General features: G+C 56.6%; 1 protein-coding gene across 2 annotated transcripts in view; it reads left to right on the top strand.

The window, feature by feature from the left end:
* Nucleotides 1-22,463, top strand: part of TRPV4 (transient receptor potential cation channel subfamily V member 4) — a 35,569-nt gene extending 13,106 nt beyond the window's left edge. The window contains exons 2-16 of one of the 2 annotated variants that reach the window (XM_042962039.1): nucleotides 1,009-1,425; nucleotides 3,771-3,943; nucleotides 7,717-7,869; nucleotides 8,629-8,769; nucleotides 9,881-10,116; nucleotides 12,367-12,546; nucleotides 13,780-13,938; nucleotides 14,199-14,291; nucleotides 14,544-14,617; nucleotides 15,318-15,483; nucleotides 15,708-15,774; nucleotides 18,306-18,622; nucleotides 19,650-19,777; nucleotides 21,155-21,276; nucleotides 21,732-22,463. In XM_042962039.1, coding sequence (XP_042817973.1) covers nucleotides 1,040-1,425; nucleotides 3,771-3,943; nucleotides 7,717-7,869; nucleotides 8,629-8,769; nucleotides 9,881-10,116; nucleotides 12,367-12,546; nucleotides 13,780-13,938; nucleotides 14,199-14,291; nucleotides 14,544-14,617; nucleotides 15,318-15,483; nucleotides 15,708-15,774; nucleotides 18,306-18,622; nucleotides 19,650-19,777; nucleotides 21,155-21,276; nucleotides 21,732-21,889 — 2,553 coding nt within the window. In that variant the 5' untranslated portion in view covers nucleotides 1,009-1,039 and the 3' untranslated portion in view covers nucleotides 21,890-22,463. Of the gene's footprint in view, nucleotides 1-1,008; nucleotides 1,426-3,770; nucleotides 3,944-7,716; nucleotides 7,870-8,628; nucleotides 8,770-9,817; nucleotides 10,117-12,366; nucleotides 12,547-13,779; nucleotides 13,939-14,198; nucleotides 14,292-14,543; nucleotides 14,618-15,317; nucleotides 15,484-15,707; nucleotides 15,775-18,305; nucleotides 18,623-19,649; nucleotides 19,778-21,154; nucleotides 21,277-21,731 lie in introns of both variants that reach the window. The other variant, XM_042962038.1, reaches the window with a different exon arrangement.
* Nucleotides 22,464-22,698: the final 235 nt, after the last annotated feature.

Raw genomic sequence — 22,698 nt, 5'->3', positions numbered from 1 at the left:
CTGTCTCTGTCTCTCTCACAAGATAAACATTAAAAAAAAAAATTAAAAGCAAAAACAAAAACCTCCAGTCTCTCCATCTGAGAAACGGGGGGAACGAATTATACCTTCATCCGTGTGGTACCTTTCTCGGTGTTGGGGATGCAGGAGTGAACAAGGACAGATGCGTTCCCTGCCTCCTGGTTCTCACGTCCCAGGAATGAACTAATCCCACGAACAGATGGTCAGGGAGGGCTTCCCAGAGGAAGGGACAGTTGAGCTGGGAACACAGATGGGTAGGGGATAGGCAGGCCAACAGGGGAGGGGAGGGGCCGGCACTCGGCAGTGGGAAGCAGAGTTTTTGCACCGTGGGAAGTTAGCTATAGTCTTGGAAACTCAGTTTGCTGTTCTTCAAAATGGGAGTCATAAGGATGGCCCTAGGAGAGACGGAGTAATGCTGGCTCACACAGTGGGTTTGCACCTGTTTGCTGAGCACCTGCAGGGCCCGAAGCATGCATTTAATGGTTACGTTTTAGTGCTTGCTGTGTGCCAGGCACTGACCACTGAATGCATGCTCTCTGCCTGGACGTCCCCATTTTACAGATGAGAAAACCGAGGCCGTGAAATGTCAGCTTGCCCAGTGCCACACAGTTGCGGAGTGTGGAGCCTGGATTTGAACCCTGCTCTGCGGGGCTCTGAAGCTGGTGGGGTTGGTTGGGAGTAAGCCCCAGGCTCCGGGTCTGGGGTCCCAGGATGACTCTGAGGCCCTTCCTCCTCTCTCCACCTACTGCCCGGGGTAGCTGGACCCGAGGCCCGTTTACGTTTCCAGGTCCCTAAAAGAGGCTCCTGTTGTAGCTCTTGCCTGGGGCTGCCAGCCAACCACATCTGGGAGTGGTCACCCCGCACCCCTGTCATTACAACGGTGGCTTTGAAGCAGCTGGCAGCCGTGCTGTTTGCCCACGTGGGAGGGGGCTTCCTGGAGCCCCCACCCCTGGCCAGGCTCCGCCCGACTCCCCTCCCGTTCCCTTCCAGGCCGAGCAGCGCAGACGGGTCCCGGGTCAGCATGGCGGATCCCAGCGGAGGCCCCCACGCGGGGCCCGGGGAGGTGGCTGAGACCCCCGGGGACGAGAGCGGGACCCCCGGGGCTGAGGCCTTCCCCCTCTCTTCTCTGGCCAACCTGTTTGAAGGGGAGGATGGCTCCCCCTCCCCCTCCCCGGCTGACACCAGCCGCCCCGCCGGGCCAGGTGATGGGCGACCAAATCTGCGCATGAAGTTCCAGGGTGCCTTCCGCAAGGGGGTGCCCAACCCCATCGACCTGCTGGAGTCCACCCTGTATGAGTCCTCGGTGGTGCCTGGACCCAAGAAGGCACCCATGGACTCGCTCTTTGACTATGGCACCTATCGTCATCACCCCAGCGACAACAGGCGGTGGAGGAAGAAGGTCATCGAGTGAGTATTGCTGGCTGCCTGGCCAATGGTCTCCTCTGTGTTGAATCCGTCCGCCCATCCATCCATCCACCTACCTGTTCGCCCACCTGTCCACTTTTCCATACACTCGTCTGTCCACCCGTCTGTCCATCCATCCGCCATCCCTCCATCCGTCATCTCCTCGTTCATTCATCCAGCTACCTGTCTGTCCACCTGCTCGTCCACTTGTCCACCCGTCCATCATCCACTCATCAGGTATCTCCCTCCCCATCTGTCATCTATCTATCCGGCTGTCCCCCCGTGAAAACCCCTAAGAACCCCTCTCAGGCTTCTGTGTGTGTCTGGAGGACAGTCTTGAAGTCCGGAGATGGCCTGTTGCCTGGTCCTTGTCTGTCCTCCTTGCTGATCACAGACTCATTTGTGCCCTTGGATGAAGCCCTTGCTTGGGCGGGAGCTGTCTCCTTTCTTCGTTCACTGAGTCACCGATTCGTTTAGTGGATGTTTCTCAAGCACCCACCACGTGCCTGGCAGGGGGGTCGGCCCCGTGGCTCCAGGGGTGAGCCAGACCAGGTACCACTCCTGCAGAGTTCAGACGCTGAGTAGCCTCCACTGCTACCTTCATTGTGGAAGGTGAGGCAGGCGATAAGCAAGCAAATGGGCACGTGAACACACAGTTCGAGTTGGGGGAGGTGCTGAGGCAGAGAGGGGAGCTGATACGGGCAAGGTATTCCAGGAGGGCTTCCTGGAGGAGTCAACATTTTAGCTCAAAGCTAAGGGATGAGAAGGGGCAGCCACACGGGGTGAGGGTGGTGTTCCAGTGGACGGAAGTGTATGCACCAGGGCCGGAGACTGAAGAGGCTGGGTGTCCCCAAAGACTGAGATCTCACAGCCGTCCGCACGCTGCTGGACAATCGGTTCCACCTGTGCTCAGAGGACAGCAAAGCGCCCCGGTGTCCCCATCTCTTCCAGGTCCGGCTGGAAGCTTGGTGGGCTCCGTGCCTCCCTTTCCCTTCCCAACCCCCTCCTTCGGGCCTCACCCCGCCCCTACCCCAGACAGTCAGGGCTAGTGGCTTTGGAGGGGCCTTGCAGGAACTGGGGGTGTGGCTGAAGTCTCCGGAGACCCAAGCACCACCTAGTGCGGTGTGGGTGTGAGGGTGTCCTTTCCGTTTCGTTTTTGGTTCCAAGTTCACAGGTCGGGAGCGGATGAAATGGGGGCTTCCCAGGTGCTCTCAGGATCATAGCGGTCTGTGCCCTCATCCTCAGGGGGGGCAGCCCTGCCCCTGCCCTGGCACCCTGCCGCTGGAGCCCTGCCTCAAGGTGGGGGGTGGTCTGGGGCCCAGGCAGAGGAAGGAAGGAGAGCAGCTGTCCCCGTCGCCTGGCCTGCCAGCGGCTCTCCCTGCCCCTCAGCCCCTCCTGCTGCCCCACAGCCTGACCTCAGTCTCCCCTCCTGCCCGCCCGCCTCTGTCACTGCTCCCCCTCGGCTCCCCTCCTCTCTCCTCGGCTCCCTACACTGTCTCCGTTTCTGTCTTCCTCCGTTCATTTAACAGATTCTTAGTGTGCCCCGTATGCACCAGGCACTGGGTGGGTGGAGACGTGGCTGAGAGCACCCTCGCCCTTCGTGGAGCCCCCTGGGCTCACGCTGCTCCCAGTTCTTTGTCTGTTAAAACCTAGCACACAGTAGGTGCCCAGTTAGTGTTTGTCGAATGACCAAAGGACTATCCATTTTTTCCCTTATTCTGTCTCTCTGCTTCCCCACTCCCAGCCCCCTGTGGGTCGCGTCCTGTCTCTACCTGCCCCTGCAGCTCAGTGTTTCAAACACACATGCAGGCTGCGGACACACAGTGGGCGCTAAACAACAAAGCAATGTCTGCTAACGTGTATTGAGTGTTCACTGTGTGGTGGGCCTTGAACCAGGCACCTATGTGCTCATTTTTCTCAAAAGTCTGTTGAATGAATAAATTAATGAGCGAGTGGTTGAATAAATGAATGAGTTGCTTTATCTTTTAGTCTGGTGTTCCTCCTTTATTTTCTCACTATCCGTGTCTCTTTCGGTCTCTGGCCTAGTAAGTACTCACTAACTGACGAATGGAAGAGTGGATGAATGGATGGGTGGGTGGGTGGGTGGGTGGATGGGTAGGCTTGTTTCTTTTGTCTGTTTCCACCTAACACACAGTAGGTACCAGGTAGACTTCGTTGGGATAAAACATTCTTTTGTTTCTCCAGCCATCCCTCCCCTCGGTCTGGTTCCACCCTAGGGCTCTAGCTGCCCCCTTCCACCCCCCACCACCCCTGGGCCCCTCAGGCCAGAGACAGCGGGGTGGGCGGGGGATGAGCCCTCCCATCACCCTGCCTTCCCCCACCTCCAGGAAGCAGCCGCAGAGCCCCAAAGCTCCTGCACCCCAGCCGCCCCCCGTCCTTAAAGTCTTCAACCGGCCTATCCTCTTTGACATCGTGTCCCGGGGCTCTACTACTGACCTGGATGGGCTGCTTCCCTTCTTGCTGACCCACAAGAAGCGCCTGACTGACGAGGAGTTCCGGGGTGAGCCACCCGGGTGGGGGTAATGGGCGGGCCACCGGGGGTTGGGGAGGCTTGGCATTGGGGGCCACCTTTCCTCTTAGCGTCTTCCCCTGGGTCAATGGGCTGCACTGGCCACGAAGAGCACTGGATAGGGAGTCTGACCCTTGTGTCCTTCGCCGTATTACTCACATATTACTACCTCTCGAAAGGTAGCTTTGGCTACCTTCGTTCATTCTTTCAGCCTTCAATTATGGAAAGGTCAGTGTCGGAGGTAAGCAGAGTCCACTCACCTGGGTTCGAATCCCACCTCCACCGCTTACAGATATGTGGCTTCCCTGAGCCGCAATGTCCTCGTCCGTAAACTAGGGAATAATAGCATAGTCCTGGCAGAGCGAATATTCCTGCTTCTGCTCCCGGGCTCTGCCCTACCCCCACCCAGCTTTCGGACTCCCCTCCCTAGGCTGAGGCCGCAGTCACCACTGCCCTGGACTTCTCCCAGCCCAGAGGGCTCACCCTTCAGCCTCGTCACCTCGGGGCCTCAGCTCCCTCTGCCGCCCCAGGCCTCCCCTGCAAATTGGCAAAGTTGGCCTGTGAGCCCCTGGGCCCGCGTCAGCCACCTGCTACGTGCCAGGTACCAGGTTGAGGAGCCGTAATTCACTGGCCAAGCGACCCCACAAATCAATGTAAAATGTTAAGAACGGTGGCACCTGCCACAAGGGAGGTCCAGTCTCAAGAAGGTCGGCGGCAGTCTGCGGCTCGGGGCTGACGAAGCTTCGGGGAGGTGAGGGGCCCCATTTTTTGAGGCTTCGAGTATTTCAGGTAAATGAAGTGCCCAAACGGGGTGACCTGGTCAGCGGTACATTTTTCACGTATGCCTTTATCGGCCAGATTCTTTGAACACCAGAATGATACTGTGCAGTATCGTCATGGCAGTCAGAGGAGAAATGACTGGATTTATAAAAAATATTCCTTCGTGGTGCCCAGCCAGACCACGTGGCTCGTTTGTGGCACGAGCTTAGGGTTGCCGCAGCTTGGGGCCGCAGGTCCGACCTGCCCCCGGAGGGTGTCGGTGACTACGTGAATAATCTCATTTGGAGGTAACCCCACATTTAAGCCCCGACCAAACGGCCCCTCCAAGCCCCTCCCCAAGTTCATTAGGCACAAGAGGGAAACCTCAGGGTAGAGCAAACCCGAGTCATCAGCGAGACAGTGCAGCTCCAGGCTGGGCTTGCAAGGCTCCAGCTTCTTCTGAGTTCAGGACCGAGTCAGGGACTTTTCGCCCGGGCGAGGGACCCCCAGGAAAGCGTATCTGTGTGCATGAGCAGAGGTGGGGGGGGGGGGTCCCCTGAATCTGCAGAGAATAGTGCATGTGTAAAGGGGCATTAACCAGGAGGCCCGTGACGCAAATTAAGCCATCTGTAGGGCTGCTCGCTTGCTCTGGCCCCTTCTAAAGCCCTGGAGCTAATTTTGATTTCATAATTGCATGTTTCTTTTCATAAACATACCCCCAAATTCTGTAAGTCTGAGCCCCCGCAAAGCCTGGATCCGCCGCCGCATGATTTTCTAGTCAGAGGCTCATGAGCTGATCTGATTCTCAGGGGAGTCTGTGGCCACCACCCCTCAAAGTTTGACAACCCTCCAATTTGACATATTTACTTAGTCCCCCTTCCCCTGGTGGCTCCCAGGGCAGAGCCACTTCGCCACCTGGTGGTGGAGTCCTGGAACTGCGTGTCCCTTGGCGTTTCTGGGAAGATCTTGCTGTTGGCATCTCATCCCAGGACCCAGGCTGGCAGCCCCCCAACCCCGCTATAGCCTGGGTCTGGGGGTGCAGAAACCCAAATCCAAGGTCTGATTCCATGCTCTGCACAAGCCCCTTTCGGTGATCTGTGGTTTGGAATTACATGCGGCGATCAGCTCATCCGATGCTGTGCTGGGCACGGGGCGAACAGTGGTGAATGAAGCGGACACAACACTGTCCAGGTTGCTCACAGTTTCCTGGGTGAGATCAACATTGATCAAGCAATCACAGGAATAAAAACAGTTGTAATCTGTAATGTGTGCCAACGAGCGGCTATGTTGGAGGATCTGACCTAGTCAGGAAAATCTGGGAGAGCTTCCCGGAAGAGGTGATAGGCTGAATCTGAATGAGTTGCAGTTAACCAGATAAAAAGAGAAAGAAAGACCATGGAGGGGATGCAGGGACAGCATGTGCAAAGGCCCTGTGGCTCACTGTGGTCAACGTTGTACTCTGAGGTGACCACTCCAGCTGCTGTGTGGATTGAAGGAAAGCTTGAGAGCCTGGTGGAAGCCAGGCTGGGGTCTTGGGCCAGGAGGGTGGCAGTGGACACAGGGAGTGGGAGAGGGATTGAATAGGAAATGCTGGCGGTGGCTGTAGGAGGCAAGGACAAGGGTGGCACAAAGGTTTTTGGCTGGATGGGGACACCATCCTCTGCAGAGGGGACACATGAAGGCTGGGGGGTGGGTTTGGGGAGGGAAAGATGCTGAGGTCAGCATTCAGGGCCCCCCGCACTTACACAGATGGAGAACCGGAGTCTGCTTTTCATTCATGAAAACAGCTCCCTGGTGACTCTGGGCACCAGGGGTTCAGCAGGAAGCAGCTGGGGACGAGGCTTGTCCAGGAGACCGCAGTCCTGCGGGCACTGGGACCGAATTCAGGTCTCTGTGAGTCCTGCACATTCTCCCCGCTGACTCCTGACATCTAGAGAGAAATTCCTGAAGCACCTCCCTCGGAGTTGGAGTAACAGGTACAACAGCACCATGTCTTGAGGACTTTCATCTGCCTGGTGCCGGGCTCATCAGCAAACATGTATTAGCTCTTCGATTTCCTCCGTGGCCTCAATTTAGCTGGAAAGGAAAGAGAAGCAGATGAAAGGTCACGCGGAAACTGGGAGGGAAGCCGGGATTTGAACCCCAAGGTGCTTGGCTCCAGAGCAGGCAGCTCAGCTCACCCATTCCTGATTCCGTCCCTGCTGCGACCATTCCTGAGTCCCCAGCACGATTTTGCCCCGTGCCGGGTTCCCAGGGGGAGTTCTCTTTCCATCGACTCGTTCTTTCAAGGTGTAAGTCAAGATGTGTAACCACAGAAGTTAACACAAGGGAAAGAAAATTGCAAAGGGACATTAGCGAGTGTCCGTGGGCAGTGCGGGGACCCGTTGGGGACCACATGGAGACCGGCTTCGTTTGACAACGAGATGAAACCTTGCTCAAGGCAGGCAGGCCTTCAGTGTTACCGGTGCTGTGTCAAAACCCTCTCCCGCCCCTCCTGGGTAATTTCATATCCACTCTGGGGGGCAGTCTGCACGTCGGGGACTGCTGCACCCCTTCTGGTCCCTTCCAGGGACACTGGTGTAAATGCTTCCCGGGAAGAGGATCCTGTGTTCCAACAGGTGGCAAACGTTGCCTGCTGCGTCTGGCTTTTAGAGCTTCCCAGTCCCCATTAGCATATCAAAGGCTCTGACAAATCCTGTAATAAATATGGTTGGCTTTGTTTAACCCAGCCTTCCTCACCACTTATTTGATTTTTAAAATTCCCTCCCAATTATGCTTTGGAAAATCCCAATCTCTGTAGGCTGCAGCTTCCCTCATTTGGAAAAACTCCCCCTCTGAGTTTACTGGACCCCCTTGGGACCACGGGCACAGATAGGGAGAGGCTCAGAAGGGAGGTGCGGCAGGGCCAGGACCTCTGGCTCCCTGCCCGGTGCCCTGTCCCCTGCAGCCCAGGAGCTCCGTACCACAGACTGATGGCCCTTCCTCCTGTATGTCTCTCCCCCCAGAGCCGTCCACAGGGAAGACCTGTCTGCCCAAGGCCCTGCTGAATCTGAGCAGTGGCCGTAATGACACCATCCCTGTGCTCCTGGACATCGCCGAGCGGACAGGCAACATGCGGGAGTTCATCAACTCGCCTTTCCGGGACATCTACTACCGAGGTGGGGCCCCGGGTGGGGCAGGGGGGACGCAGGGTGACGGTGGGGCACCGTCCTTGCTTGTCTGATTCCCACTGCACCCCAAGAGCTCCCGTCTGTGCCCCAGGTGCCAGCATTGCGTCCAGGAACCGGCCACTGAATGAACAAAGGAACGATAACTACCCCTTCCAATCTTGATATTCTGAGTTTCAGAATCCCAGATTCTGAACCCAAGACTCTGAGACGCAGGGAGCCTAGTGATCCGTGAACTTGGAGTCTGGGATCCCGAGATGCTATCGTTCCGGACACCCTAAGGCTCGATGATAATAGTTGTACAGGCCCACACTGCTAAGCGGCAAAGGTGTCAGGGTCTAAACTTTGAGGTTCTATGACTCAGACTTGACCTTTCAGATTTCTGGATATGAAGATTCAAAGTCTGTGAACTTTCTATCCGAGTCCCAAACTCTGTGAGACCACAGTGTCTTTGCTTCCTCCTGGATTAAGGCCTCCTGTGAGTCTGACCAGAGTCCCCACACTTGGGACCCTACATGTGGGATCTCCTTTGAGTCTAAAATTCTGCATGCCCAGTGCAGCACGTCACGGCTTCGTGCGTCAGAGATCCCACATCCGGGCAGTGTCTGGAGGTCCGTTTGCCGCCCTTGGGTGGAGACGGTCAAGGCCCGGGCCTGCAGCCCCTCGCCTGATTTCCGCACTCTGCGCCCCACCGCGCTCCAGCCTGGTCCGGTGTCTGCCTGCGGTGACAGTCCCTACCCCCCTCCCCAGGCCAGACTGCCCTGCACATCGCCATCGAGCGCCGCTGCAAACACTACGTGGAGCTCCTGGTGGCCCAAGGAGCTGACGTCCATGCCCAGGCCCGGGGGCGCTTCTTCCAGCCCAAGGACGAGGGAGGCTATTTCTACTTTGGTGAGGAGGGGGCTGGGGTGCCTGGTGGTGTCCACAGCCCTGACCCCTCCCCAGACACTTAGAGCCCCTGCTGGCCAAGGGCTCTGGCCCCATGTCAGTGTTGGTCGCCTCACCTCCCTGAGCCTCAGCTTCCCCGTCTGTGCAGTGGGACCATGAAAGCCTCTGGGGCTGGGACAGGTTGTCAACATGTCCTTGAGACCCACCAGTGGCCCGATCGCAGGGCCCAAACCCCATCACCACCACGTCCCAGCTGAACCAAGGAAAGAGTCTCCATTTCACCCTGCTTATATATATTTTTAAATTTATTTATTTGTGGGGCGCCTGGGTGGCTCAGTCGGTTAAGCGACCGACTTCAGCTCAGGTCATGATCTCACAGTCCATGAGTTCGAGCCCTGCGTCGGGCTCTGTGCTGACTGCTCAGAGCCTGGAGCCTGCTTCAGATTCTGTGTCTCCCTCTCTCTCTGACCCTCCCTCGTTCATGCTCTGTCTCTCTCTGTCTCAAAAATAAATAAACATTTAAAAAAATTATTTATTTGTTTTGAGAGAGAGAGTGAGCACGAGCAGGGTAGGGACAGACAGGGGGAGGAGAGAGAGAGAGAGAGAGAGAGAGAGAGAGAGAGAGAGAGAGAGAGAATCCCAAGCAGGCTCTGCACAGTCATTGCAGAGCCCGAAGCGGGGCTCAAACCCACGAACCCCGTGCGATCACAACCTGAGCTGAAATCAAGAGTCAGATGCTTAACTGACTGAGCCACCCAGGTGCCCCTGAATTTCACCCCTGCTTAAAGGCACCCCTGCTTAAAGGTTATTTGAAGTTCAGGGACAAGGTCCCTCAGAGAATCCCTCGCAGCGTCCAAATCGCAAGCCCACAGCCCGTCTCCCGCACATCACCTGCAGAAATGTGCAACCGCCTCGGCGTGACGTGGACACGGACTGTTGGCACTGTGTCCAGTGTCCCCGGGGCACGCGTGTTCCCCGAGCACCCACAGGCGGAGCCCTGCCCCGGGGCCCCCCTTCACTGACCTCTCCCTGCCTCCTCCCGGGCCTGCAGGCGAGCTGCCCCTGTCGCTGGCGGCCTGCACCAACCAGCCCCACATCGTCAACTACCTGACAGAGAACCCGCACAAGAAGGCGGACATGCGGCGGCAGGACTCCCGCGGCAACACGGTGCTGCACGCCCTGGTGGCCATCGCCGACAACACCCGTGAGAACACCAAGTTCGTCACCAAGATGTACGACCTGCTGCTGCTCAAGTGTGCCCGCCTCTTCCCCGACAGCAACCTGGAGGCCGTGCTCAACAACGATGGGCTCTCGCCCCTCATGATGGCCGCCAAGACCGGCAAGATTGGGGTGAGTGGCGGGTGGGGGGTGGGGCATAGGCAGCCCCTCCCCCGCTCCTCTACACACACACACACACACACACACACACACACACACACACACACACTGGAGGGGGCTGCGCTGACGTTCATTATTATTAATATGCACACCCACTTGCTGTCATGCCAACCCCATTGTGCAGATGTCCTGGCTCAAGAACCTGCTGTGGCTCCCTATGGTCCAGCCAAACTGCTCGACTTCATCCCAGAACCTCAGTCCTCATCCCGTGCCACTGGGAGCATCATGCCCCACTCCCGCCAGCCAGGACAAGGCACTCATAGAAATCTAAGCCGCAGGGCCCCACCCATGTGAACTCCCCTATAATCCACTGTCAGGGTCCTAGCTCAGCCCCCAACCCGAGGGCCCTGCACAGCTTCTTTCCCCCTCTGGCCTCACAGCACAGGGCCCAGAGGGGATTTCTCATCCTGGGCACAACTGACATCTGAGACTAGATTGTTCTGGGGTGTGCGCACTGTGCTGTGCAGTGAAGGATGTTTAGCCGCATTCCTGATGTCGAACCCCAGATACCAGTGGCACTCCCCACCTCTGGGACAACCCCCGAAGTCTCCACGCATTGCCAAATCGTCCCCTGGGGGGGGCACCACTGCCCTGATTGAGAACCAAAACCGGGGCGCTCTGGAGTCTGGAGCACCTGCTGGCTCGGCCACTTCCCAGCGTGTGACTGCAGGCATCTCCCCTCCCCTTTCTGTGCTCAGTGTCCTCGTCTGTAAAATGGGGATGAAAATAGTGCCCTTCGGGATCACATGACAACGAGATAAGGCGATCCATTTAAAGCTTTTTAATAAAGAGCCTGGCGTGGGTGGTAAGTGCTCAGTAAATGGCAGGGATTATGATTGTCCTATTAAAATCATAGCAAAAGTTATTAAAATTCCAATTTATAAAAGAGTCTTGAGGTGGTGGAAAAGGCCTGACTTTAAAGTTTTTTTTTGTGTGTGTGTGTTTTTTAAGTTTATTGATTTATTTTGAGAGGGAGAGCATGATCAGGGAGGGGCAGAGAGAGAGAGAATCCCAAGCAAGCCCCTCACTGTCAGCTCAGAGCCTGATGCAGGGCTCGATCTCATGAACCATGAGATCATGATCTGAGCCAAGACCAAGGGTTGGACACTTAACCCACCGAGCCACCCAGATGCCCCATTATTATTATTATTTTTTAAGATTTTCTGTTTAAAAGGCCTAAGTTTAAATTCTGGCTTTGCCCTATTAACCTGTGTGGCCTTGGGCAATTTCCACCCCCTCTCTCTGTTCCTCAGTATCCTGTGTGTAGGCCACATACAGTCGCAGTGGCATCAGGAGGGACTGGATCTAACAATTATTTCTAGATTTAACATGTTAATAAAACTGGTTAATTGTTGTTTTCATTACATAAAAAAGATATTCGTTACAATTCAGATTTTCAAAAACATTTTTTTTTAAATTTTTTTTTCAACGTTTTTTATTTATTTTTGGGACAGAGAGAGACAGAGCATGAATGGGGGAGGGTCAGAGAGAGAGGGAGACACAGAATCGGAAACAGGATCCAGGCTCCGAGCCATCAGCCCAGAGCCTGACGCGGGGCTCGAACTCACGGACCGCGAGATCATGACCTGGCTGAAGTCAGACGCTTAACCGACTGCGCCACCCAGGCGCCCCTCAAAAACATTTTTTAAAGTTTATTTATTTATTTATTTATTTATTTATTTATTTATTTAGAGAGCACAAGCAGGGGAGGGGCGGCGGGGGGCGGCGGGGGTAGGGGGGAGAGAATCCCAAGCAGGCTCCGCGCTGTCAGCACAGAGCCCAATGTGAGGCTCAAACCCACAATCGACCGTGAGATCGTGACCTGAGCCGAAATCAAGAGTCGGACGCTTCACCGACTGAGCCACCCAGGCGTCCCTACAATTCAGATTTTTATGGCTGGCCTGGTTCAGTCTGGCTTCAGCTGACTGATTGTGCGGCTTCAGGGAACACCCTTCTTTGCTCTGAGCCTCTGTTTGCTCATCTGAAGACTAAGATGGTAAGAGTAAGAACAAGATGATGTGAGCACGGGGTCCGGCGCCCAGGACATGCTAAGTAAATGTTTCCTCCCCACTACGTGCTGCTCTCTGGGGAGGCACCATGTGATGGGCTGTGCAGGGCCCCCGGGGTCCCTCTGATGTGAGAAGCTGAGCGTTGGTGTCCCTCCCTGGGGCCCCCTGACCCTCCCGCCCCCACCCCGTGCAGGTCTTTCAGCACATCATTCGCCGGGAGGTGACAGACGAGGATACGAGGCACCTGTCCCGCAAGTTCAAGGACTGGGCCTACGGGCCGGTGTATTCCTCGCTGTATGACCTCTCCTCCCTGGACACGTGTGGGGAAGAGGCCTCTGTGCTGGAGATCCTGGTGTATAACAGCAAGATCGAGGTGAGCACCAAGGCAGGGGACAGAGCCTAGGGAAGGAAGGGTGTGGCTGGGATCAGGGAAGAGACCCCGGGGCTGGGAGGGGCTCTGTAACTTACATGCTGTGTGGCTCCAGAGAAGTGACCCAACCTCTCTGAGTCCCAGCTTCCTCTTTTGTAAAATGGGGATAAGGATAGTTCACATCCCTTGGAGTTGTTGGGAGAACCAAATGAGTTCATTTGAGAACAGTCTGGCACAGAATACACATTATATGTCAGCTATTATCATCAGTAGTCGTTAGATGAAGTTATGAAAGCTCTTTTTTTCACTTAGCAGTATTTTGCGAACATCGTTTTGCACCATTAAATATTCTTCTGCAATATCATTGCTGCGAGTAAATGTACCACATTCTAATGAACCGTTCTTCTATTCTTGGTCATTTGGGTTTGTTTCTGCCTTTAACTCTCAGGAATAACACTGCAATAGCACCTCTGTGGCTATGCTGTTGCCCAGATCCATGGTTATGAAGAAAGTCAAGTCACTGAAGGGACGGGACACTGATCAAATGCTGGGGACTAGGTGCAGAAGGTCTCCCTTTCCTCCCCGGCTCTGTGAGCTGGGACACATGCCTTCCCTTGCTGGAGCTCACTTCCCTCATCTTTGGAAGTAGTGACTAACTTGACTTAGTGACTAGCTTGATTTCGAATCGGGGTGGTGGGAGGTTTAGCATCTCTGGTACAAGCTTTGATTGACTGGCAGTGTCTGCCTGGGAAACAACAGTATAGAGAACTATTGTGCAGGGCTCAATTATTGATGTCTTCCTAGGGTTCAGCATCGGGGTGAGTCAATTGTCTGTCATCCTGGGGCTAAATTTCCCATTCCTGCTTCCTGACTCAGAACTTCTGAGGTTGAAGCCCGAGGATTTATATTTTTGATGAGCTACATAGGTGATTTTGCTACCGGCAAAATCCATAGGTTGGAGTTTGGGGACCATGAGAATAGCTTTCCAGCTCTGGGTTCTCTGAGCCTAGAATAGGCTACAAAGGTAAGTTGGGGCAGAATTGGGCGGAGCCTCGAATACTGAGCCCAGTAGTCTGGTGTTGATTCTGAATCCCCATCCAGTTCCCCATGAACCCTCGAGTGTCGCTCAAGAGCGGGTCAGGAGGAGGCAGAGGGTGGGGGAAGGCGTGCCAGACTCAGCCAGCTTAGATCCCACGTGCCGGGAAGGGTGGCCCCTGATCACCCTGTCTCCCACAGAACCGCCACGAGATGCTGGCCGTGGAGCCCATCAATGAACTGCTGAGGGACAAGTGGCGCAAGTTCGGGGCTGTCTCCTTCTACATCAACGTGGTCTCCTATCTGTGCGCCATGGTCATCTTCACCCTCACCGCCTACTACCAGCCACTGGAGGGCACTGTGAGTGGCTGCGAGCCGGGCAGGAGCTGGGGCACAGCTGGGGCCTCCCCCCACCCCCGGGCGGGGTCCCCTGTGGGAGGGACAGGAGAGAGCTGAGGAACAGGATGGGGGGTGCCCCCCTCCCCCGCACTCAGGGGGAAGAGAGTGAGGGAGGAGGGTCCACAGGATCCAGGTGTGTGGGGGGCGTTGGGGCGCGTCCGGATCAAGGGCCAGATGTTGGAGGGGCTGGGTGAGGACCTGTGCGCCACCTGCCCCCTCAGCCTCCGTACCCTTACCGCACCACCGTGGACTACCTGAGGCTGGCGGGAGAGATCATCACGCTCTTGACCGGCATCCTGTTCTTCTTTACCAACGTGAGTGCTTGGCCCCCGACCCCATCCACCCTGCCCTCCCTCCTCCCTTCCTCCTTCCTCCTTTTATGTCCCCCCTTCCACTCCCTTTTCCTGCCTCCTCTTCTAAGCCTGTACCCTCCTTCTCTGCTTTTTCCTCCTCCCCCAAAAGAAAAGAGCCCATCATCTGGTCTCTGCTTCCCTCTCTCCTCTCCCCTCCCCTCTGCACTCCTGCCATCTCTACCCCGCTCTCACATGCCTCCTCCCCTCTTCCAGATCAAAGACTTGTTCATGAAGAAATGCCCGGGAGTGAATTCTCTCTTCATCGATGGCTCCTTCCAGCTACTCTAGTGAGTAGAGGTCCCCAGGCTGGCAGCTTCTGGGTGAGGAAGGCACGGTTGGGGCAGGGACAGCATCCAGATTGCTGGGGAGCTGACTCTTATTAGGAGCAGGTTCACCCGGCCCAGACAACTGTAGCCCAACATCAGGACAAGGCCAATGTCAAGCAATAGAGTCTTCTGCTTAAAGCAAGACATGATTGCTAGAGGGTTCTCACCATATACACCTCTATAGAAATAATGCAATGTCTTATGCTGGTGATTGATTGCTAATGTCTGCCAGGAGTGGCATGTGAAGCATCCTCAGGCATGTTTGTGTTTGGTGGGTAAGAGTGCTGTGCTTGATTAATGATGTCTGCCTGGGGCACAGGATGAGTTGCTGTATGTGTACTACATCTCTTCCCTTTTTCTTAGACAACAATGAAATTCACTTAGCCACAAAATCTCCACTGAACACCACCTTCTCTAACAATTCCAAAGGGCATCGCTTTGGGATCCTGGAGGGCCTTGGGGCCATCGCACACATCAGTTGCCAACTAATTGAGCATTCTGACCAACAGGAATGCTGGGGAACCCAGTGCATCCACTTTGTTTCTCTTCTGGGGGTCTAGAAGGCATCGGGATGTCCTGGTACCCTGGAGGGCTTGGGGGCATGTCTCCACCTCCAGGGCCTCATCATCCCCTCTCCCCTCTGGCCCCTGCTGCCCTCCAGCTTCATCTACTCTGTGCTAGTGATTGTCTCAGCGGCCCTCTACCTGGCGGGGATTGAAGCCTACCTGGCTGTCATGGTCTTTGCCTTGGTCCTGGGCTGGATGAACGCCCTTTACTTTACCCGCGGGCTGAAGCTGACGGGAACCTATAGCATCATGATCCAGAAGGTATGGGCCCGGGGAACCCTCTAGACTGTGTGCATCTTATGCATGTAGATGGTGCCCTCAGCCCTAAGGACATGGGGCATTGTGGGGGCAGCAGGCAGGGTCTGGACATTGCTGGAGAGGGGGAAGGGATAGGGTGGAGGTGGGAAGATCTGGGATGGAAAAGACCGGAAAGCGAGAAACCACGTGTCTCATCTGTGTCTCCATATTCCCACCGGGGTCCTTAGATCCTCTTCAAAGACCTTTTCCGCTTCCTGCTGGTCTACTTGCTCTTCATGATTGGCTATGCTTCAGGTGAGCTCTGGTAGCCCGGGTGGTGGGCCCGGGGCCTGGGGTGGGGCAAGGACCCCACGGGGTGGGGTGGCCGTGGTACGAGGAGAACGGTAACCAGCGTGTGCTGAGTTCTTCCTGTGCGCCAGGCACTGGGCTGAGTCCTGTCCCATCCCTGCCTCATCAGTACCCCTGATGGGTCGGGGGCGTGAGTGCCTTTATTACCCCTTCTACAGATAAGAAAACTGAGGTTTAGGAAGGTTAAATAACTCGTCCCAAGTTCAAAAGCTAGGAAATGGTAAAATTGGTGGATTTGCTATTATTGCAAAAGGAGCCACCCAAACCTTAGGGGCTTAAAACAACCAATCGTCTACTATTGCTCACACGTCTTGGGGTCAGCTGGGTGGTCATGCCGACCCGGGCCAGGTCCGGCCCATCTCCATGGGCTCCTGTGTCTGCAGTCAGCTGTGGGTTGGCTGCTGGCCGGCCCGTCTAGTGAGGATGGCCATGGGGGATGGTGATCTTGCTCTCTTCGTGGTCACCCATCCTCCAGCCGTCTTGGGCGTGTTCACATGGTGGTCTGAGGGTTCCAAGAACTCAAGTAGAAGTGTTCACTGTCGCTGCCTGGCACACCGTCACTGCTGCTTTTCTCTTTTGGCCAACGCAAGTGACAGACCGGTTGTGATTCAAAGGGCGGGGAGATAGACTCTGCCTCTTGAAGAAAAGATCCGCAAAACCACATGGAAGGGACATGGGGACAGGGAAGGATGCATTTAAAAAAAATTTTTTTTTTAACATTTATTTATTTTTGAGAGACAGAGAGAGACAGAGCATGAGTGGGGGAGGGGCAGAGAGAGAGAAGGAGACACAGAATCTGAAGCAGGCTGCAGGCTCTGAGCAAGCTGTCAGCACAGAGCCTGATGCGGGGCTCGAACCCACAAACTGTGAGATCATGACCTGAGCCAAAGTCGGATGCTCAACCGACTGAGCCACCCAGGCGCCCCGGGAAGGATGCATTTTCATACTTAATCCGACAGTTCAGGTCAATTCTGGCTGTCTCCAATATGCCTGCTCCGGGATGTCATGATACCAGGGGACCTCAGTGGCACAGGCCATAGGGGAAGGGCCAGAGATGGGGAAACCGACTGAGCCATTGGGCTGGTCCCCAAGGGGTGGGTGAGCTGCCATCCAAGGCCCAGCCTCCAAAAGGGAGCAGCTGACTCAAACTTCACCAGGCCACATTCACACCTGAGGAGGTTGGTCTGGGGACAAGCACTGAAACAGGAATCTGATGGTGGTGAGATTTTAACCCAGATGAGGCCGAGCTTCTGTGTGGATTATGCTGGAGAAGAAGAACTGTAGCCTTAGCTGGGGAGATAGGGACAGGATACAGCTGCCCCCTCCCAGGGGTAGGACTGGGAAGAAACTAGACAGAGCGTCAAGGGTTCTGCAGTGTTTTGGGATTCGGGTCAAGAGGCCAGCCTCACTGCAGTCCTAATTATAGAAACTGAGGCAGAGGCTTAGAGGCTAGCAACTTCGTGGTCAGCTTGGTTCCAGGGCTTCTCCTGATAGGGGACACTGGATCCCTCACCTGAAGCTGACCTAACACAAACATGCCACTATTCTGTTTTGTGCCCATGGCAGACATTGCTAATGGATCGTAGAGTGATTTTTTCCGATAGGTCCAGATAAGGTCTCAGAATCCTTCTCAACGCGGGTCAGCAGCCACTCCGCGACTCAACAGCCGCGGCACGTGTACTGAAACCCGCTCGCCGCAATCCCAGATGGAGGTGCTATGAGATATGCCCCGCTGACTGAAGGGGCTCGGCCTCCTTGTGCTCCCTGCCCTGGACGGCGTAGGGTTAATCGTTGCTGCTAAACTGTGTTGAGAAGGACTCTGAAGCCTCGTCTGGGCTCAGTGGGAAGGGATGTGCACCATGATCGGTTTGAGATGTCTGGGGAGGGCAAGGGCCTTGGCAAGCATGGCTCCTGGGACAGTCAGAGCTGGTACCTGGTTTCGGCTTCCACCTGTCCCCTCTGAGCTGATGTGGGCTGGGAAATGGAGCACGACAGAGAGCCTGCCCCCTGGGAATGTTGGCCTTCCAGGCTCCCAAGACCTCTGAGAACAATAGGCTGGATTGGGGTTTCTCAGCCTTGGCCCCGCTGACACTTGGGGCCAGATAATTCTCTGTGGGGAGCATCCCGTGCATGGTGGAGTGGTTAACAGCGTCCCCGGCCGCTCCCCACGAGGTACCAGTAGCACTGCCTGCCTCTCTGGTTGTGACAGCCACACACTGCCAGATGTCCCCTAGGGGAAAAGCGGCTCCTGGTTGAGAACCGCTGGGCTAGATCCTGGGAACCTCTTCCTCATTAGCAAGACTTTGTGGAAAGAGCAGAGGCTGTGGACCCTTGGCTTGGTTTATAGGCTGGGTAACCCTGGGCCGGTGCGCTCCCCTCACCGAGCCTCAGCTTTCCCCGCTGTCAAATGGGAATGGCGCTCTGCACCTCTCAGCACGTGTCGCCACTCAGGGAATGTCACCCCGTCCCTCCCACAGCCCTGGTGTCCCTCCTGAACCCGTGCGCCAACATGAAGGTGTGCAGCGAGGACCACACCAACTGCACGGTGCCCACGTACCCGTCCTGCCGCGACAGCGAGACCTTCAGCACCTTCCTCCTGGACCTCTTCAAGCTGACCATCGGCATGGGTGACCTGGAGATGCTGAGCAGCACCAAGTACCCCGTGGTCTTCATCATCCTGCTCGTCACTTACATCATCCTCACCTTCGTGCTACTTCTCAACATGCTCATCGCCCTCATGGGGGAGACGGTGGGCCAGGTGTCCAAGGAGAGCAAGCACATCTGGAAGCTGCAGGTGACGCCCCGGGGGGGCCTCCCACCCCCACCCCCACCCCGCCAGCCACCGCCCCCTTCCAGAACGGAGAGACCCGGCCCACTGCACCCCCTTCAGCCTTCTGCTCGGGGCCAACTGCTCGTCTCATTCTGCCTCCGCTTCCCTGTCTGTAAAATGGACGTTGTAGGCCACGGCCTACTTCCCAGAGCTACCTAATGCATTTCCAGAGGCTTCTTGCCTGACCGCCAGCAGCGGTCTCAGAATCACCTTGTGGTCCGGCTTACGGGACACATCCGGCTCCCCCGGGACCCTGAGCGAGCTCTGTTGGCACAGGACGCTCAGAGAGCGTGGGCGTTTCCGCGGGGGCCCCGTGCGAAGCCCGAGGGCAGCTTCTGAGCACCCCCCCCAAAAGCCCAAGAGATGAGGCTGGCGTGGATGTGGACCACCCCAGTGCAGGGAGGCATCAGTATCTGTATCGGGGGGGCTTTTACCAGCCCCAGGCTTCTCCTGCTCTTTATGCACACCACTTACTTCCCCAGGCCTCAGTTTCCCCACTGGGTGTAACTCATAAAATGCAGACTGGCAGCCTGTAGACTGGGTTTGAGCAGCAAAGATTTATTTACTTATTTTCTGCATTGCCATATTTAAAAAAAAGTGAACGCAAAGATTTACAGTTAAGAGATAGCATGTAAAAATCCAGACTTCTGGCCTTTCTTGAAAGTGGGAAGCCTGGCAAGGCGGGCCCGCGTTCCTTTCTGGCAGTGCGCGAGGATGGGCGACAGCAGCTGTCTCCTTTACGCGGGGCGGGTGCTCCCTGGTTTGCTCCAGTCCCCACCCCGCCCTAGTGTTCCCAACGGCGAGTGGTGACCTTGTGAGTGCGTCACAGGGCTCGGATCCTACTTCACTCATTTGTGCTCCTGCCGGGGCCCCTGTGGGTAGTGGAATGGATAACCCCGCCCACCCTGGCACCTTGAGGGCAGTAGGCGGTGGGGAGGGGAGTGGGGAGCGGGTGCTCACCGATGGCCTGCCCGCCCCTTCCTCCCTGCAGTGGGCCACCACCATTCTGGACATCGAGCGTTCCTTCCCCGTGTTCCTGAGGAAGGCCTTCCGCTCTGGCGAGATGGTGACCGTGGGCAAGAGCTCAGACGGCACCCCAGACCGCAGATGGTGCTTCAGGTGAGGCAGGGCAGAACCACCCTGCGCAGATGGAGCCTCCTTATGCTTTCTACCCATTGCAACTTCCCAAGCCACTGAGTCCCCGATGGGCCCGAGTGGAGTTCGGTGCTATTGGGTGATGTTGGGCCAGTCGGTTTACTTCCCAGCCGCCGTTTCTTTATCCCTGAAATGGGGAGGATGATAGCACCGCCCCCCCCCCCAGGCCAGCTGTGCGGATCAGATGCCTTAGCACGTGAGGGAAGCCCAGCTAGCACCCCATGCGCATTGGGTTGTCCACATGGCTCCTCTGTCCCTCGCTGGGGGGACAGCAGGGACCTGCAGGCATCATCTTCTACTGACAAAACAATGGGTGCTTCGGCAGAAAGGGGAAACTGAGGAATGAGCCTCCCGGACTTGGGCCATTACCCGGGATGCACGGGGAGGGCCACCTTCTCAGGGGAACCCCTGGGTGACTCTTTTCTTTTAAGGTGACTCTTTGTAAAGCCATTGCCGGCATAGAATACAACCATCATGTTTGGGGTCAGGGAAAGCCAGCGTCCTCCTCTGTGAAGTGGGGACGATGACAGCACCCACCCCACGGGCCAGCCAGCCAGTCCTGTTCTGTTTGGCTCCAGAGCTCAAATCCGGACTCCGATATGTCAGCTTTGTGACCTTGCGGGAACAGCGTTCAGAAACCTCAGTTCGCTGTAAAGGGAGGGGAGTGGATGGATCTTCCTTGCTGGGTCCTGGCACACGGAAATTGCCCGAAATATGGAGGTCGAATGAAAACAACAAAAAGTCACTTTAAAAGGGGAGAAGCGTATTGAGCCAGTTTGGGCCCAAGAGGCTGCCTCCTGCCTTTGCCGGGGAGAGGGTGTCAGGAAGGAGGGGGTCCGCTGCAGATAAAGGGAGAAGCACAACGGGGTGCATCCAGAGGAAGTTCAGGACGCTGTGGACCTTGAAGACACGATGCCACGTGAAAACAACCAGACACAGAAGGGCACACAGTGTACGATTCCATTTACATGAAATGTGCAGAATAGGGAAATCTACAGAGACAGAAAAAGCAGAACATGGGGTCCGGGGGTTACGGGGGCCGGCGGGGCAGGTAGTGGGAGTCACTGCTTCCCGGGTACAGAATTTCTGTGATGGGAATATTGGAACTAGATAGCGGTGATGGTAACGCAAGCCTGGGAATATAGTTAATCCACTGAAGTGTATACTTAAAAAGGGATCAAAAGGCAAACGTTATGTTATGTGTATTTTACCAGAAGTTTTAGGAAAAGGAGGAGGATGTGCTGGGATGGCTGGAGCAGGGCGGCTGCCTGGGGGCGGGGAAGGGGTGCCGTCTCGGTGGGGGCTCCCCCCCGAACCCTTTGTCTGCTGTGGCCCCGGCAGGGTGGACGAGGTGAACTGGTCTCACTGGAACCAGAACTTGGGCATCATCAATGAGGACCCGGGCAAGAGCGAGAACTACCAGTACTATGGTTTCTCGCACACCGTGGGCCGGCTCCGGAGGGGTGAGTGCAAGCGGGTGGGGAGACTCGGGGGTGCAGAGCGGGGGGCCCTGGTCATCCTCATCCCCGATTTGCTCTGAGCTGTCCTCTCCTCTTTCTGGGACTCGCCGCTCGCATCTATAGAATGGGAGGGCATGATGGGCTGGCTGTTGCCTTCGCTGCTTGTGCATCCCTGGGATGCCCTTCCTCTACGCCGAGTGCATGAGACGCCGCACACAGGACATGGGCCCTCAGGCATTCTGCCTTGAGCTTGAATTCTGGCTCTTCCGTTCACTGCTGTGTGTTCCCGGGCGGCGCCTTGACCTCTCTGAGCCCCAGTTTCCGTGTCTATAACGATGGGGATAAGCACGCCTGCCCCTTTAGAGCACTACGGAGCGCCCGGTACACAGCAGGTGCTCGGTGTGTACGCGTGCGCTCTCTATCGACCCTCATCCTTCCCTCCGTCATGCTCACAACAGATCGGTGGTCCTCGGTGGTGCCGCGCGTGGTGGAGCTGAACAAGAACTCAAACCCAGACGATGTGGTGGTGCCTCTGGACAACATGGGGACCCCCAGCTGCGACGGCCACCAGCAGAGTTACCCCCCCAAGTGGAGGACAGACGCTGCTCCCCTCTAGGGGCTGTGGGCGGGGCAGGGTCTCTGGCCTGCCGTCCAGCCCCGTCCCCCCGCCCACCTGTTTCTACTCCACCCGCATTTCAGTGGTGCCTCCCAGGGCATCCCCCACATGCTCCCTTGACCCCCAGAGGCGAGGGCCGGGCGGAGATGAAGGGGAGGCCCCAGGACCCTCTGGTCCCCAGGCTGCCGCCCCCCCAGCTCTGCCTCCCCACCTGGGCCACCAGGCTCCTGGCCGCCTGTCTTACTCCCATGGAGTCACATAAGCCAATGCCAGGGCCTCTCTGTCCCGGGGGGCCCCGACACCTGCCTCTCCATTATTTATTTGCTCTGCACTCAGGAAAGTGGTGTGATCCCTGCCCCCAAATGGAACCTGGGCTGAGGCCTCAGGACCTCATTCCAGGTCACTGCCGGCCAGCCCCCAGCCCCCAGCCCCAGCCGGCGCCCTGGGCTGCACACAGCACCCTGCGCAGCAGCGGGGTGGCTTTGCTGTGGGGCCGGGGCCCTAGGGCGTGGGGCCGCGCCTGCGCCTGCGGTGTGTTCTGTAAAGGGTCTGGGATTTGTCGGTGCTCAATAAATGCGCATTCACTGATGGTGAAGATGGTGGGGGTGGTGGTGGGGGGGGAGCGGTAATGGGCGTGGGGATGACAGCAACGAGGAGCTGAGAGATGCCGGTGGGGGTGGGGATGAGAAGGAGGAACAGTAGCAGTGACCAGGGTGGCGCGAGGGTGGCGGTTGGAAGCTGGGCTCTGGGCGGCGGCGGTAGCGTGAGCCTAAGGGACGTGGGCGAGCTGGAGAGGACGGAGACTTGCA

Source organism: Panthera tigris, chromosome D3, assembly GCF_018350195.1.
Source record: "Panthera tigris isolate Pti1 chromosome D3, P.tigris_Pti1_mat1.1, whole genome shotgun sequence".
Lineage (NCBI taxonomy): Eukaryota > Metazoa > Chordata > Mammalia > Carnivora > Felidae > Panthera > Panthera tigris.
The sequence above is the reverse complement of the archived record's forward strand: the minus strand, read 5'-3'. Positions and strand labels throughout refer to the sequence as shown.